Source organism: Stegodyphus dumicola, chromosome 5 (assembly GCF_044657685.1).
Source record: "Stegodyphus dumicola isolate Sdum_Otavi_A_Nest chromosome 5, ASM4465768v1".
In the NCBI taxonomy this organism is placed as follows: domain Eukaryota; kingdom Metazoa; phylum Arthropoda; class Arachnida; order Araneae; family Eresidae; genus Stegodyphus; species Stegodyphus dumicola.
Genome location: NC_140772.1, coordinates 20,925,073 through 20,942,527, shown reverse-complemented (window position 1 = coordinate 20,942,527; position 17,455 = coordinate 20,925,073). Strand labels below are relative to the sequence as shown.

The following is a 17,455-nucleotide window of genomic DNA, read 5'->3' as shown; positions in this document are numbered from 1 at the left end:
TGTACTTTTAAAGCCATATAAGAATTTGTGCTTACGATGTATGTTTACAGTTTTGTTTATTGTTATTTTATTAATATATTGGAAGCATAAGGTAATTTTAAATTGTTCTAGAATTATTGCCAAAGAACAGACTGTAAATTGCATTGTCAGAATTTGAAAAATATGTGTGACATGCAGGGCTGGGTTAAAACTTTTACAGGATCTAAGCATTAAAAGATTTTGGTGCTCACACATACATTTTTGCCTCTTTTTTTTTCTTCCATTTTTACTCTGTCTGTCTTAGTTCATCTGCACCATATATTCCATATAAAACCAGCATTGAAAAATCCTATTTCTTGATGCCCTAAGCAAATGCTTGCTTTGCTTAATGGTTAATCCAGCTGTGATGGCATCAAACCACAGATTATGTAATAATAATTTTTCCTTTCAAACATGTAAAAACACTTTTCTAGTTCTGTGAAAATCCAAAATGGCAATGTGTGATTATCATTAAATGAGTAACATGCATATATGAAACTGTTTCTTTTCTAGATTTTGATTCTCCTGTATTCTTAATTTATGATGATAGTCTTATAAGGTATTTCTCCCACTTTCCTAGCGTGCCTTCGTGGTGTAACGGTAGCACGCTGGGCCGGTATTCCAGAGGTCCGTGGTTCGATTCCCGGCGAAGGCGGTTTCTATTTTTCATCTCCCTTGCTTCCAATTAACCTAATGTCTCTACAGTCTAACGAAGAAATATATATTTACTTCTGTAATAAGTGTAGATTTTATGATCTTATATCTAATATTTATGCTATTGTAATATCCATTGCATTTTTATGTATCAGAATTATTTGCTTTCTGCCATTTATGATTCTTCATAATTTCATAAGAAAATATACATTAATATTTTAATAAGTTATTTTTTAAAATAATTAATAATTTTTTTAACATTTGTTACTGTAAAAAGCTTAATAAAACTGATTTTTCAGGGTCCTATGGAAGTTGCACACGTGTTCCTTCTTGATTTGATTGATGGGAAAAAATCTCCTACTCCACTTCAGCATAAACTAAGATTATGCTTCAAGGATTTTTTGCTTAAGTTAGTTTCTTTTACTTTCAGAATTTTGAGCAAAATCTTCTGTTCTAAAAAAGTTTTGTTTAAAGAACTTTTACTATTTTATTCTTATATTATGCAGGAACAAATACAAAAATTAATAAATAAGTTTTACTATGAATAGTGATTTAAATTATTGTGCTAGCTGTAAGTAATGCACATTCTATGTAATGTGTGAAGTCTTTAGCAAAAAGGTCAAAACATGTAAGAGAGAAAAGGACGTAACAGTATATGATTGTGTTATAATGTTCTTTCTCTTTTGTTTCATAATAGCATAATGCTGCTAATAGCTGAGGTTAAGTTATTTATTGCAGAAAAGCACTCAATAGGTATTCAGAAGACATTGAAAAGGAAACTGGTTCATATTTATAGCTGAAAGTTGAAGTGGAAGAGAAAACACAAGTTAACAAGAGAATAGGAAACCTACTAGATATGAGAGATTATATATTTGACATATATCTGTGGGAGATGAGTGGAGGTGTTCTTATAATAGTAATATTTGATTTAATAGCAGCATCCTGGAAACAACAACAAAAAATCATTACTCCAAATTTGCTGTACTTTTTGTAGCCTAGGAAACTTGGATGGCTTCCATGATGATAGCTGATTTGTTTGTAGGTCATATACATGCACTCAAAACTCATCATGAGTGTTAGCGTCTGTGTGAGTATATATTCTTATTATCACAATACAACATATCATCATTCATGTCAAGGCAAAGGTTTCATTTCTTAGGTCAGAAGTTTTAATACAAATTTTATTGGTAATTGGCAAATGCCTGACTCTTCAGACAAAATCACTTGCATTGAACTGTAATTAGTATCCAGACTTTTGGTTTCTGTCATTTAAGTATTAATTTTTCATCACCAAAGTTTACTGTCTTGGATTACTGTGTGATTCTTGGTTGGTTATTGCTCTCTTCTGACATAAGTCATATTTGAAGCAAGTGAGCTTCCAGCATAGCTTAATAATGTCAACAAAGTTATGTAATACATGCTCATTGTCATCCATTGAATCTTTCTAATTGAATTTTAGGAAATTTGTGGGAAACTATTTTTACAAGGTAAAATTAAAATGTTGTAGAATAATTGCTTCCCCCATGGAATAGTTAGACTAGGCTAGACATTGCCTTATCAGAATTTGAAAAATGTCTTTGGTATCATAGAACTGGTGGTATATTACTATTTACTTAAATAGAGGGGGGGAAATGTTATTACATTCCAGTTCTTTGAAAATTAAAAATGTAGTCAGTATCTTGGTTTACATCTGCTTTGAAATGCATCCAACATGGTATATATCTAATTGGATGTAAAAATTTTTGTTTGGAATATGATTCAGGTTCAGTGAATGGTACCTGTGCACACTATGCTTTTGTACCTCTTTTGAGACAATGGTATGACTACCCATAAGCATGATTTTGCCTGTTGCTATTATTTGATAACCAACCCATGCTATAACTCCAAATATTTGAGTGATTTTATTTTGTTATAAAAATTGTTTGTTAATTCCTTAACAATGAGTTTTTGGAAAATTAAAGATAAGAATCAAGCACAATGAAGAAAATTGTTAGGATCACCATGGGGGGGAAGAGATTGTTGAAAGAAAGGAGGTGGCATGTGTATCTGGAATTGTACTATTGCATACCATATGTTGAATAGGACACTGCCCCATGCCACATTTAAACAAACATTGTATTTAAACAAACAGTAATATGATTCAATTTCAGTTCCATATAATTCTTAAATGATATTTGCTTTACTTCTGCAAGTTGACTCATCAAGTATAGACTGACAGCAGTCGTTATTTTTTCCTAAATTAACCTGAATATAAATTTCTTTTAAAACTTATATGCTAATTAAAAAAAAATTAATAGCATGAGATGGATATGTTACTAGCTACTGTGTAATAATTGCAACAGCTTTTGATCCTTTAATAACAGTTCCTTTTGATATGAATAATCATAACAATTTATGAACAAACAACAAAACAGAAAAGAAAAGAAGAAATTAAATGTTCTAACATTAGGGGAAAGAAATATGATAAATTTATCAAAAAAAGAAAATAATTTTATGAAATGAAGGATTTGTTAATACATTATATAATCAATAAATTATGTTTATTTTATGTTATTGTGTTGATATCAGCCATACTTATATTTTACTATGTCTGTGTTTGATTTTTTTTTTCTTCTTTCTATAGATCTTATGAAGCCTTGCGCAAGAACAGAACACTTATAGGACCAGAGCAGAAAGATTATCAAAAGGAATTGGAAAGAAATTACCATAAATTTATAGAACGTCTTATGCCAATGATAAAACTATCCACTGCTACAGCTTCAAAGCTTGGAAGGTTTGTTTATGTTTCGGTACTAGTACATTTAATGTGTAATATTTGATTAAAAGAATACTAGTATCTGCTTTTACATTTTTTAATGAAATTGCTAAATAAAAGCATTTTTTCTTTAATAGTTCATAACAATTTTCTATTTCTATAACAACTTGCTCTGTTTTTGGTAATGCTTTGCATTATATGCTAAAATTCTGCTACTAACCTTGCTTTCCTCTGTTTCAAAACATTAGTGAGAATGATCGCTGAAAATCAACAAGTTGATATTAGCATTCTAATTCATCCCAAATCTTAATGAAAGTAAGATCAGTCCTTGTAAAATCTAATTATTCTCTAGTGCTCTAGTTTAAGTTTCAATTTAAATATCTGTCTAAATTTATGACACTGCCCCATGCCAGTGATATATGACTTGACTCAAAGTAACTCTCAAACTATAGATCAACTCTGATAGTAGGCCCTAAAAGTACCTTTATTAATGATTCTAGTGGTCTTAGATTTTAATTTCAAAAATCTTTCTGAATTTCCTATACTACTGCACACTAATGGCATATGATTTAACATAAATGACCATAAACTTATAGCTGACAGCTTTACCATACACTAAAGTCTTTAGCCTAATTATTGTCCTTAGACATATTAACACTCATTAAAACACCAATAAGAGTAAAAGTGCAGGTGTTAAAACTTTGATTGATATAAAATTAGCAATATGTACTCAGCTTTTTAAATTTTTAAAATTGTTTTATAAGAATTTTAATAAAGTCTAATGTAGTAGAAAATGTAACTGAAATAATAACAATGCGAAAATAACTTATTATTAGCATTCATCATTTATTAACAGCATTCATCATTTATAATATTATTAATAATTAGAATTCAGATCTTGACAAATCACAATTTTACTTTTAAAAATGTGTTTATTCCAAGTACTTTGTTTACATAAAAAATATTTTATATAAATAAAAGGGGGTATTTAATGATAATAATTATTGGCTCTTTCAAAGGCAAACCGCAGTTTGTTTAAGAAATTTACTATGCAGTTAATGCCACGCAATATCTTTGGACATCTTCAAAATCATTTTTATTTGTTGCTTCACTAGAAGTAGAAAAAAATCTGATGTCAACACCTCATGACTTCCTTGTGTGGCCTATTAAATCATACACATTTGTTGCTGCACTTCTTCTAAACTTAATCACTTGAATTTCATTACAGATATATTTCTCATTTAATTAATTCAGTTTTTGCTTCACAACAAGGCAAAAATACATAAAATATCAAAACATCTTCATTAAAAATTGTAAAATGCAGAAAATTCTAAAACAACAAATACAGTTAAAAAGAGTTTTAAAAAACCATTCTTACAATTAAAATTAGTTTGCACAAAAACAAGCAATAAGCAATTCGGCCAGCTGACAGGGAGACTGATTTTTCAGTGCACAAAATGGAAAGTTTGCTTTTGATCCCACTCAACATAAAGACATTGAAATTGGTGCAGAAACTGACTTAATTCGCTGTTCTAATAAGAGCTTCAAATGTAAACAAATGGTCACTTTATTATGCTTAGTAGCACATAACAACTTTTAAATTGTTAATAATTCTACAACTATTGCATGCAGATTAACTAAAGGCATAAAAACCTTAACTGGAACATAAGAACAACATAATTCAATCACTTTAAATGCACAAGTTACCAACATATAAGAATAAATGAACTGAGCTGATTAAAAACTGAGCTCACCAAGCCAGATAACAAAATCAGTATGTATATATATATATATATTAACTTTTGATGTGGCTGATTGCAAACAAAAAGGGAGGTGCACAAATCCATGTTATAGCAATCCCATATGCAAAATTTCAACTTTCTGATGCAACTCGTTTTTGAGTTATGCAAGATGCATACATACATGCAGATGTCATGAAAAAATTTCTTCTGGATCCATTTTATGTCCATTTTGCAATCCATTTTTGCAAAAAGAGTCCTTTATTCTGTCTGTTTGCACAGATGTCATGCAAAAAGATCATTCAAATGGGTTTGAGAGTGGTCAAAATGGATATTTTGGAATGGATCCAAAATTTTTCACATTTATAATACCATCTTTACTTCATACAAGGAAGTAAAAATCTTATATTCTAGTAAATAATGTTGCCACTGTTAAACATTTCTGTTATAGAAGACATTGTTTGTTTATAATATTTTTGGCGTATTGTTTGATGTGCTGAGAAGTATTGAATATATATACAGTGGCTTCCAAAAGTGTTCGTACACTTATGATTTTCATTGTGGATTAAACCTATATTTCAAGTTATGGAACAAAAAAGTTAATAAGAAGAAAGTTAATTTAAAAGTTAATATTATTAAATATAAGTTCAGTAATATTCAAAATTCAGATAACATTACACATTAAAATTTTGACTGCTAAGTTTAAAGAAACTGCTGGTGCACTTTTTACAGAGTTTGGCACTTTGGCCTAATTTGTAGTGTGGAATTGAAGTATGGGCAAAAATTGGCATGTCATTTCGGGCAAAGTACAATCTTGTGTCAAAAAATATATATTAGAATAACACTTATATAAATCTAATATGTATCCTAAGCCATGTTTTTGAGACATGAGAAATGACAAAATTGAATTTCATTAATTGGCCAAGTAGAAGGAGAAATATGGGAACTTTTGGGAATTAGTGAATTTGCGTATAGAGAAACGATAGTCCAATTACCCTGATGAGTTTATTCATATAATGGAAGCTGTACTATGTTTAATTGAATGTTTCCTCAGATATTTCTTCTTTTGAATAGGGAGCGACATGGAAGTGGTGACAGAATACCAAAGAAGAAGCAGTAACATGCAAGCTGTTTTTTAAAGACATGAAAAAAAATGCAAAGCAATGTTTTTGTATATTTTTTTGGGGGGAGGAGGCTAGTGGTTTTCTTATATGCTCTCTTTGTATTTTTATTTTATTGCTCTGATATGTGATAAGATTCCAGGCCACCTAAATGTTTACATATAAAACATTTCCAATAATTTTTAATCTACTCTTGTCAAATATATATTTAGTTTGGGATCATTTTCTAGATTGTAAATATGTTTTAAAAGTTTTAACTTTATGAAGTGTTAGATTTTCTCTTGCTCAATTTACGTGAATTTTATATTTAGAATATGCCTATTTTATAACTTTTTTTATAATAAATGTGTACTTACTTGCTGCTTTTAGAATTTTATTTTTGCTAAATATTGATGTTAAATTTTATGAATGTGCTGTCTTTTGTAATTGTCTTTTTTCTGCATGACTGTTTTTAATATATTCTGCATCAATCTTTTTAATATATTAGTGAAATAAAATACCTGCGAAAGTCTGTTTTGTTGTTATTATTTATTTAAAGCATAGTTAAAAAAAAAACCTTTTTTGGACATAGCACAAAATAATATTATTCAAAATAATTGTCTTTTATTTGATATACAGGAATACTGTAAGAAAAAAATGCATTTATTAATATACTTTATTGAGTTCAAGCCTTATTCACAAGAAACTTTTTTAACCATTTTTAGTAACTGAGCTGAGAAAGAAAATTTGAAAGAGGTTCTCATTTTAAATATCTTTTCACAGCACAGAAATCCACTGACGTCTAAAGCATATGATTAATTTAATTTTTATATATGCATGCATGTGTGCCAGCCATTGTAAATTATGGTAGTGATTATAATGGAGTGAATGGTTTTATACAGGAAGATGAAGTTATGGTGATTGATAGGGTTTCCCCCCATAGCATTATTGAAATCGTGACTTATGAATTATTATTATTATTAAATTCCAGAATGTCAAGGATAGCAAAATACTATCTGTCACTAGCATGGGCTTTGGACACCTTATAGGTGATAGTATGGCTTTGCCCACTTCTGTATCAATTTTGAAAGAAATTCCTTTTATGGGGGGGGGAATAGATAATTTAGTAAAAGATCTCTTTGGCACAGGCTTGAGGGTCTCCCACAAAAACCACTCAAGGATTTCTGGCTTGTTAAGTGTCTCCATGTGGCAAAAAACTTCACTTACAAAAATCCAGCTCTTCCCTAGGATTCTAACCTATAAAGAGATGAAGTGTTATAACCTGTAAAGAGATTTCTCAGTAGATCAATAATACAGTAAACACATGTGAAGCACAGATTTGTGGTAATGCAATTTTGCACATGCATCTTTAATTATTTCTGTTCTGTGCTACAATTTAATTCATGTGCAGTATGCTGCAGGGTGTTGGCATAACAGCTTACTTTTACAAGAGATCTTTCAAGCATGCATCTGCCTGTTAACTGAGTAACTATGGTCGAATTATGATCCTTTCACCCAAGTTAGAAGAGTCTTAATCTCATTGTTAACTACACTGGTGTGCAAAAATTAAGGACGAGATGGTTTTTTCAATATAACTTTGTTCAAAAGCTTTCCAAATCAACACAGCAGAATAGAAAAGCTTGGGTAACAAAAGGTATTTTTAAAGACTGTTGAAAATTCGTTGGTTAAAAAAAATCAAAGTGATCCTAATTATCAATAATGCTCCAGGACACGAGGCACATTGCATCCAATTGTAGAGGTTTTATTCCTTCTATATAACACCATTTCCTTAATATAAGAAGAAATTGTCTTGTTTCATTAACCCTTTTCTGTATAGAACTCACCGCCGTTATACATTTGTGGTACGAAAAAGGTTTTTCACAAGAGATACACTGTACGGAAGCGTAAGCCGCGAAAATGTGTTTTGCGGTGTTCATATTCATTAATTTTAGACATGCATCATTTTCGATAATGAAAAGTAGCTATCTCTGCTCATAGATTCTCTAAAAATATTGCTTCGGAGAAGTTTATCTTTACCCCAAATATTTCTGTAACGATAACATTTTATTTTGTGTCATTAATAATGACGCAGCAATAGAACAATATAATTCATACAATTCCATTCCTTTTGAAACCTCCAACGACACCAGTAGTAAAACTTTTTAAATCAGCACTTTTTTAAAAATAACAAATATTGTTTGTTTGCAGGGTCATTTTACGCATGGACGCTTGTCCGGAAGCTCCTTGATCCATTTGTAACCCAAAATATAGTTATCCTCCGATCACGTACACTGCGCAAAAAAAAGGGGGGACAGTTTTATAACTCCCATTTTAAGGGACCGACTGACGAAATTCAAATTGCATTTTCCATGTCTCGAAAGCGCGACTTAGGATATATATTAGCTTTATATATAACATTGCTCTAAAATCTTGCTTGACACAAAATCGGACTTTTTTTTAAATAACATATCAATGATTTTCCATATTTCGATTCTATGATTCAAATTATGCCTGGATGTTAAGTTTTATAATTTTTGGTTAAAAATTTATGGAGAAATTGAAAAAATTTATCTTGCCGCATTTTTATCAGTTTGAGCCAAGAATTTGAGCCACCTGGCGAACTTCTTAATTTAAAGCAACCTATTTTCCTTTCTTTTTTTCATTGTTCACAATGGGAAAAAAGTCATCGTTCATACTTTCAAATCATTTTACTAAAGTAAACTACATTTTCGTTGTAATCGCTTATAATAAATATGCCAAATTTCGAAGCGCGTAACAAAAAGTAACATAAACTACATTTTCGTTATTATCGCTTATAATAAATACGTCAAATTTCAAAATGCGCCAAAATGTAAATTCACGTATATCTTAGGAAATCTGGAATAAAAAAACACTGATTTTGCAGGTATGCTTAGAAATACATCTACTTTAAGATGATGGCAAAAATTTGATAGATTATAATTCAAATTATTTTTCGAAAAATTTATAGAAATTATTTAAAAATAAATCTTAAAAAAATGGGCAAATTTTATTTGAAATGAACCTAAATTTCAAAATGTGAAAGAAAGAATCAAATAAGTTTAATAAAAAAAAGAGATATTAATAAATATATGCTAAACTCAATTAACATGGAGGAGCTGAAATTTTGAGAGCTGACTTTTTTAAAAAACTACTCCTGCGATTTTTACAAAACGTAGCACTTTGACATAATTTGAGTCGTAGGATCGAAATATGGAAAAACAATTTGTATATTATTTCAGAAAAAGTCCAATATAGTGTCAAAATACCTATATTAGAACAATTATGTAAGTCTAACACATCTCCTAAGTCGCGCTTTCGAGATATGAAAAACGCAATTTTATTTACGTCGATTGACTCAATAGAACAGGAGATGTAGAACTGTCTCCGCCCCCCCCCCCCCCGTGACCTTCCTGAATTTAGATGGCTTGGTCAGCTTCAAAGTCACGTGATTTGACGTCACGAAAAGCGTCTTAACTTTCACACTTTCATCCTTGGCGCTTCACTGTTGACACTGTAAGCGAAGAATTCCTGCGTTAGTTTCTGTGCTGTTCATTAACGTTGCACTGTGTTTTTTCCCCCCATTATTCATGTATTTTTTATTACTAAATTTGAGTTAAGTAATTTAAGTAAAGTAGTTATGCTGTTTGTTTTTTAAGTTCACACTGGTAGTTAAGTTTATTATTTCTTTAGTATTTGTTAATAAATATAGCTATCGATTTCTGGGTAGAGCGGCCCATCAGCGGCCGAGCGGTAAAGTCGCTGAATACTGGTAGTTCGGTCAGAGGTTCGAATCCCGCGAACGGCTGGCTACATGGGCGTTTTCTTGGTTTTCCCCATGTGTAACGTGTATACGAGCCAGTTTTCCCTTAGAAAGTCCTCCACGAAGGCATCCCTCCCCTTAAGCAGATAGCCCTAGTGTGCTTTGCCATAATCTCAACAAACCAAACCATCTATGTAGAGCTAAAATGAGTTAAGTCTACTTTCATGCGTGCATGATGTTGCGTTTCTGACTGCAAATCAAATTACTGTAAAACCAGTGAATATATAGAGATATTCAAGTTTCCAATATATACATTAAAACGGGATTTCTAGATAAAAAATTCTGAATTAGCGTTGTATGTGAGAAATAATCGTACCGAAGCTCCCATCAGATGTGAAGAAAACGAAAGCGCTGCTTTCTGATGCTTCAACTTAAATGACGATCTTCAAATGATGAGGGCATTATTGTTTAAGTTTGTAGAGGACACCCTAAATTATAATGCATGCATTTTTTCTGATTGCCCTAAATACTTATTTGATAATCTGACATCACCGAGGATGAGCACAGAGTCAATATGGATAAACATATTTTTTATGAATTTTTGAAAAAGGACAAAATTGCATCTTTTGAGAATTTTTCTTCTTCATTATGGAATAAACATTTCAGATTTAATTTCACATAAAATCTGTTGATGGGAATTATGTTTTATTGCTCAGTTTTAATCTACAGCCTAAAGTTGGGAAGCATATCTAACTATCACTTCATATGAATACAGCAAAGTCTCTTGGACGAGAAGATGTTGAAATGGGAGTATGTAAAATTATATTAAATGGAAATACTAAACTTACTTTATGGACTGAATTTGAAAACATGTATAGTTATGTCAAAAGAATAGTAATTAAAAACATTAAAATCGAACTATGACTTACCAGTACATAACTAGGAAGCAATGCGTTAATAAAAATCACCTGAGAATCATACTTAAGGAATAGAACATTTTATTTTGGAACAAATTAAGATGTGTAATAAAAGTAAAATGGCTAGAAGGTACTGGTCTTTGCTCATTTCGTTATACATTATCCGCCAGCCACATGGTAAAATCACTGAACATTGGTTGTTCCAACCTGGGTTCGAATTCAGGCGAAGAGGCTGGCTGCAAAGAGCATTTTCGTGATTTTCTCCATGTATAACGTGTATGCAGAGCCAGTTGCCTTAGAAAGTCCTCCGCGAAGGCATCCCTCAGACATATAGCCTTAGTGTGTTTTGCTATAATATAATAAACTAAATCAAGTCAAATCAAATCGCTATACATTAAGTAAGCTGCTTGTTATAGTTGCATCTATGACAGTAAACTAATCTGCCTTCCATGCATTGACCATTTCTGAAAAATCCTAAGTTTGTTAAAGCTTGATGTACCAACGAACAATGAAGCTAATTGCAAATATGTAAAAGGTAACGTTAAAGAATTACTGGGACATGAATAATTTGTGAATTTATATATTGATGAGGTTCCAGTGAAAAAAGTGACATAGAAAGGTAATATAATATTACAATCAAAAGTCGTTAATCCGGACTCGTCGGGCGATTCCGGATTATCGATTTTTCTGGATTGTAGATCATCAGTTTAAATCTCGTAAGATGGCATGCAGAAATTCTAAAATTAAAAATATGAAACCGTAATTTATGAAATAAAGAACAATTATGGTATCAAAAGGGTATCAAAATTTACAAAAAAAAAAAAAAAAAAAAAAAGCTTAATATTTATTTGTTTACTTTATTAAACATTTCTTTCAATGTAAGTTGTTTAATGTTTTATGTGATAATACTTTCTCTTTAATTCTATAAACAGACATAATTTCTTGTTCAGTTACAAAGTCCCGTTAATTGCTGTGCCGAGAATACCGACTAACTTGTCAATCGAAATTTTTTCGTTTTCACTAACCTCTCTGTCACATTCTTCATGTCTTTATTCATTTTTTGCAGCAATTCCACTTTTTGTTTGATGGACATCGAAACATACTTTCGTCTTGTACGATCCTTTGGGAGCTCCAGAATCGGAAATTCTATTTGACATAATCGAAAGTTCAAGTTTTCTTTTATAGTATCACTCTTACAGTCTGCAAAAAATAATAAGCCGGATCCAATTCGAAAATTAAGAAACAACGCAATCATCAACTTTAACTGAAATAGATAATTAGATAATTTTAGCTTATACTGTCCGTTATACATAAAAAGCGCACGCGAAAACGTATTCTGCGCTTGCGCACACGCATATGCGCAGTCGTAAAAGGTCTTACGCGTACGCGTAAACGCCTATGCGCATGTGTCAACGCGGCGCATGCGCAGAAAGTTTTTAGCTTTGAGGTCCGGATTATGGGTGTCCGAATTAACGACTTTTGACTGTAATAATAATTGGCTTTCCTAAGAATCTTGAAAGTATTGAAGCAACATCTGTTCAGTCTTTTATGATTTCTTCTTTATTATCAAATTATAAAGATATCATTACATTAGTAATAATTTGCTTGCAAATGTAGACAAAATTACACTTTATTTAATTTATGTTGGCAAATGCCAAGAGGATTTTAGGAAATTTTAATTTCTCTGCGACTTTTGATCTCCTGTTCTTTTTGTTAGATAATAACTGAAATGAATAAAAAATACATATGCGTACTTTTTGAAAGCTCTGCAATAAAGCTTTGGATATATTACTGATCATTCAAGTTATTCTTAAAATTAAAAACATTTAATTAATTAGTAATTACTAATAAATAATTATATTGTGATAAGATAATAAAAAATCGTTTTTATGTCTTTTAATTGGCTAAATAGTTTCACAATTTGAAATTTTCACAGAATGTTAAAATTTCAAATTATAACGCTTATTTTTGTTGTTTGACTTGTAAATTAATACAGTCAAAAGTCTTTAATCCGGACTCGTCGGGACTTCGGTGATTCCGGATTATAGATCATCAGTTTAAATCTGGTACTATGGCATGCAGAAATTATAAAACTAAAAATATGAAACCGTAATTTATAAAATAATGAGCAATTATGATCTAAAGGGTATCAAAATTTACAAAAAAAAGAAGCTTAATATTTATTTGTTTACTTTATTAAACATTTCTTTCAACGCGCGCATGCGTAAAGCATACATTACGCATAGCCGAAATTAGAAAATTGCAACCAGAAAACTATTTGATTTGCATTCGTGATATTTATAATGACCAGGAATTTGATTTAAATCATATCAAAGACGGAGTACATCGAGATAAAATACTACATTTAGTAAGGAATTATAAGCCGAATAAAATAAAATCATCTGCCCTGAAGATAACGATAATGCTGACAGATCAACTTCGCGACGTTCCCCCCCCCCGGCGCAGAGCAGCGTGAAATTGATAAACAGATTTCGGAACGGTTAGATAAACAAAGGATATGTCTTTATCCATTTTTTGTAGCAATTCCACTTTTTGTTTGATGGACATCGAAACATACTTTCGTTTTGTAGATCCTTTGGGAGCTCCAGCATCGGAAATTCTATTTGACATAATCGAAAGTTCAAGCTCACTTTTTATAAAATTGCTCTAACAGTCTGCAAAAAATAATAAGCCGGATCCAATTCAAAGGTTAAGGAACAACGCAATCTGCAACATTAAGAAATAGATAATTAGATAATTTTAGCTTATACCGTCCGTTATACATTAAACGCCCACGCAAAAACGTATTCTGCGCTTGCGCAGACTCATACGCGCAGTCGTAAAGGTTTTGTGCGCACGCGTAAACGTCTATGCGCATGCGTCAACGCGGCGCATGCGCAGAAAGATTTTATCTTTGAAGTCCGGATTATGGGTGTCCGAATTAACGACTTTTGACTGTACTTGTTCGCGTGTTATTGTATCTTAATTCGTTAAATAGTGTTTATATTTTTCGGTTAAATATTTATATTTTGGAATCCTTTCATTCCTTTCCTTCCTTTTTCCTGAGAAATCTGAGAAAATAAACCTGCAAAATTCGGGATCAGTGAAATCAACAGTAAATTTTGTAAATATATTTTTCGGAGTATTTATTAAAGAATTTCATTTTACTATTTAGTGGAAGTAAGAACATTTAACGAAACGCGTACTTTCAAACCCGCAGCAAAGTTGCGGAAGACCAGTAACTCCTACGTACATACATGTACAGAGTGACATCCCTTAGTGTGTTTTGCTATAATATAATAAACTAAATCATGTCAAATCAAATCAAATCTGGAAAGACTCAGACGCCTTTCGTGATGTCACTCTGTAGCTAACCAGGATATGTTCTTCCAGTTGGCCATGCTTCCCCCTTTTTTCCCCAGCGTACTTCCTTTAAAGCAGTGTTTCTTAAACTGTGTGCTCGAGACCTGCAGTAGGGAGTCGCCAAAAGTTTTAGCAATTGTGATAGTTCTTTAAGTTTTGTTATGATAACTTTACAATTACCAAATATTTTTGCATAATATATCTGAAGATAGATAAAGATAAGACAATACAGGCAAATTAAAAACGAAAACGGTTCGACGCATTTTTTATAATAGAAACGTTCATTTTACTTTAAAAATTAAAATTGATGATATCACAATAGTATATTATAGTACAAGTGAAGAAACTGATAGTTTCACTCACGCGTGTCGGACACTTCCCCAATGGATTTAATGATGATATGGTGTGTAGTCAGTAAAATTGCATAAACTGAGGTGGTTTTAATTACAAAGGTGATAAGTCGGAGAGCTTGGTTGTGAAATCTTTCGAGAGAATCGATCACATGATTAGATGCTGCCACCAGGACCAGAGGCGTGGAACAATAAGTAATAACAGGTAGAAAATAGGAATTAAATGTCAAATCAAAAGTGGTTCTAAAGCAACTTCATTTAGATCCAGGATTCCCTTACATTAAGGTTATCCTCTTAATAAAAAGCCCGTTCTAAAATAATTTCGACATGCTTCTTCTTAAATCAATTTTCGGTCAAAAATGACACTCAAGTATTGAAAGCTGTTTTAGTTCCTTGTATCGGTTAACCCTGGTATAAATTTCAAAGGCTGATGAGTAAGTAAAAAAGTGTTATGCGTTGTATTCTCTAAAGGAACTTGCATATTATGAGTATAGCACAAGTCTTCTAAAGTATTTTAGGTTTGATTTAGAATTAACTCTGGTTGTTCCTTTGGATAATGTTTGGGTGTCTCAATCATCCAGAAGAGAAAATCGCCCGAGTACAGTAAATTTTTATCACCAGTATTTTTTTTTTTTTTCTTCCAATTTCAGTTTTGAGACTATTTATGCACTAAACAGAAGAGAACTGGTAAAATGTCCCTGTTGGAGGCTAGTCCTTAAAATATTATGTCGTGAAAAACAATCTTTATAGCAAACTCTACAAATTTGCTGCTAAGAAAACTCTTGAACTAACGAAACATGATTGAGTGAACTCCAACATTGGAAAGCTTTAAGAGTAAAGTTTTCCTATGAACTAAGTCATAAGCAGATTTCAGGTGAACAAAAACTGCAGAAAGGATTTGTTTTTATCTAGTGGATTCTTGTAGTGTAACCATCTCCTGAGTAGGGTCAACACCGACTCTCTAATAGAGTAGGTGTTGGTAGAGTGGTGCATCACCAGAGTATCTAAGTGCAATCACCTTACCTCTATCGAATTTTTCGGAGAACAGCCTTCGTTGCGCCAACTTGGCTCTTTAAAGGATACGGACGACATTTCATTATGCCAACGGAAGTAAATATCATGTGAGGAACATAGATATAGTAGTGAGGAATAGGAGCTAGAGAGAAAAGGAAAATATATGAGGGAAAGCGGGATTACGATGTGTTTGTATTTGGTTTCTCCCTTTTTTGGCGTCACGGCTGTTCACCTAAGAATGTCTCATTTTCATTAGTCTTTTCAGTATTATTTTCACTTAAGTGTAGCAAATTTATTCGAGATTGCAATATCAACATTATTTTTTTAACATTTTACGTGGCCTGGCGGTCTTCCTAGTGGAAGTAAATCCGTCCGAGTACGTGGTTTTATCTTGTGCATGTTTTTTACAATTATATTTAAGTTTACAAGACTTTGACATCAGGGCTGTTCTCCGAGGAATATCCCTGTTGTTTTCTGTTGGCTATTAAGCCTTCTGTTAATTATTGATATTAATATTATTACACATTATTTTTAAACTTAAACTTTGAAAAATAAAGGCTTTGAAACTTTTAGAAAATTACTACTGCTACTAAGAACATTTAGTAAATTAGAGTTTCAGAAAGGAATTCTTCCTTTTACTCTGCATCAGGTGAACATCATCAGTAATACTATACAAGACTATATTAAAGGCTTAGCGATCAACTTCTTTCATTCAGTTCTATCTCACAGTAATAGCCTCATTAGCACTCTCAGACACTCTCCGCCCCCAGGGAAAAACATTGATACCCCTCTGACATCCTACCCACATAACTACAGCAACTAAAATTGACTCATTCACTTTGCGGTTTACACCCGCTTCTCCATCTTGTAACATCACTGACCTCACCCCCCATTCACCACCGCTAGCGCGGATAAGATTCTTTTCTTACCCCTCCCTCTGACACCTCCTAAAACACTGTTCTTTAGTTTCCCCATAGATTACTTATCAGAAGCCGAGTAAAAAGTTGTTTCTACATTTTGACACTCGAGAATAAAATACGATTTTCGTTATCATCAATAAAACAAAATGAGCTGTGTGGACAAAATAAGACTAAAGTATTAAATGAAGTGGTCGCCATCAGTCGACGAAGAAGGTCAAAATCGATGAATAGAAGAGTAACAAGTGAAGAATGTCAGATGGATATACGTGTTTTTCTCTGGGAAAGAGAACATCTAGGAGAGTTGATGTAGTTGTTAGAATGAGTGAGAAATGAATAGAAGAAATTTCTGGCAAGTTTTTGAATATAATTTTGAAACGTGTCTACTTTGAGATCACGGTGGATATACGAATTTGGAATGAACCAATGGGCTTTGATAATATGTCTGAGTGCTTTGCATTGAAGAATTTGGATAGGTTGAAGGTGAGTTTTGACAGGGTGACCCCAGACAGGACTAGCATAGAGTAATGCTGGTCGAAGTATAGATTTATATAAGATGAGTTTATTTGAAGAGGCCACATGACTTCTTCTGCCATAAAGTGGACAAATAGCTACAAGCGTGATATTAAATTTTTGCAAAGTTCCCCTGAATGCTTCGAAAAAGTAGAATTTATCTAGAATTACTCCTAGATGTTTAACTTCGTCAGCCCAGTCAATTTCTTTATTGAACAGAAGAGGTCTTGGTGATGTGAAAGTTGTTTGTCCTTGAGGAAAAAATATTGCTTTTGATTTTTTAGTATAAATTTCAGCCCTCCAAAGAGTGAGCCAATTTTCTAGACGATTGAGG

At 32.0% G+C, this 17,455-nt stretch overlaps 1 protein-coding gene across 1 annotated transcript in view; it reads left to right on the top strand.

Annotated features, from left to right (window-relative positions):
• Zir (dedicator of cytokinesis) overlaps window positions 1-6,798 on the top strand; it is a 108,710-nt gene extending 101,912 nt beyond the window's left edge. The window contains exons 42-44 of the mRNA XM_085816491.1: window positions 972-1,081; window positions 3,296-3,445; window positions 6,241-6,798. Of these exons, the coding sequence (XP_085672617.1) occupies window positions 972-1,081; window positions 3,296-3,445; window positions 6,241-6,286 (306 nt within the window). The 3' untranslated portion in view covers window positions 6,287-6,798. The remainder of the gene's footprint in view (window positions 1-971; window positions 1,082-3,295; window positions 3,446-6,240) is intronic.
• Window positions 6,799-17,455: the final 10,657 nt, after the last annotated feature.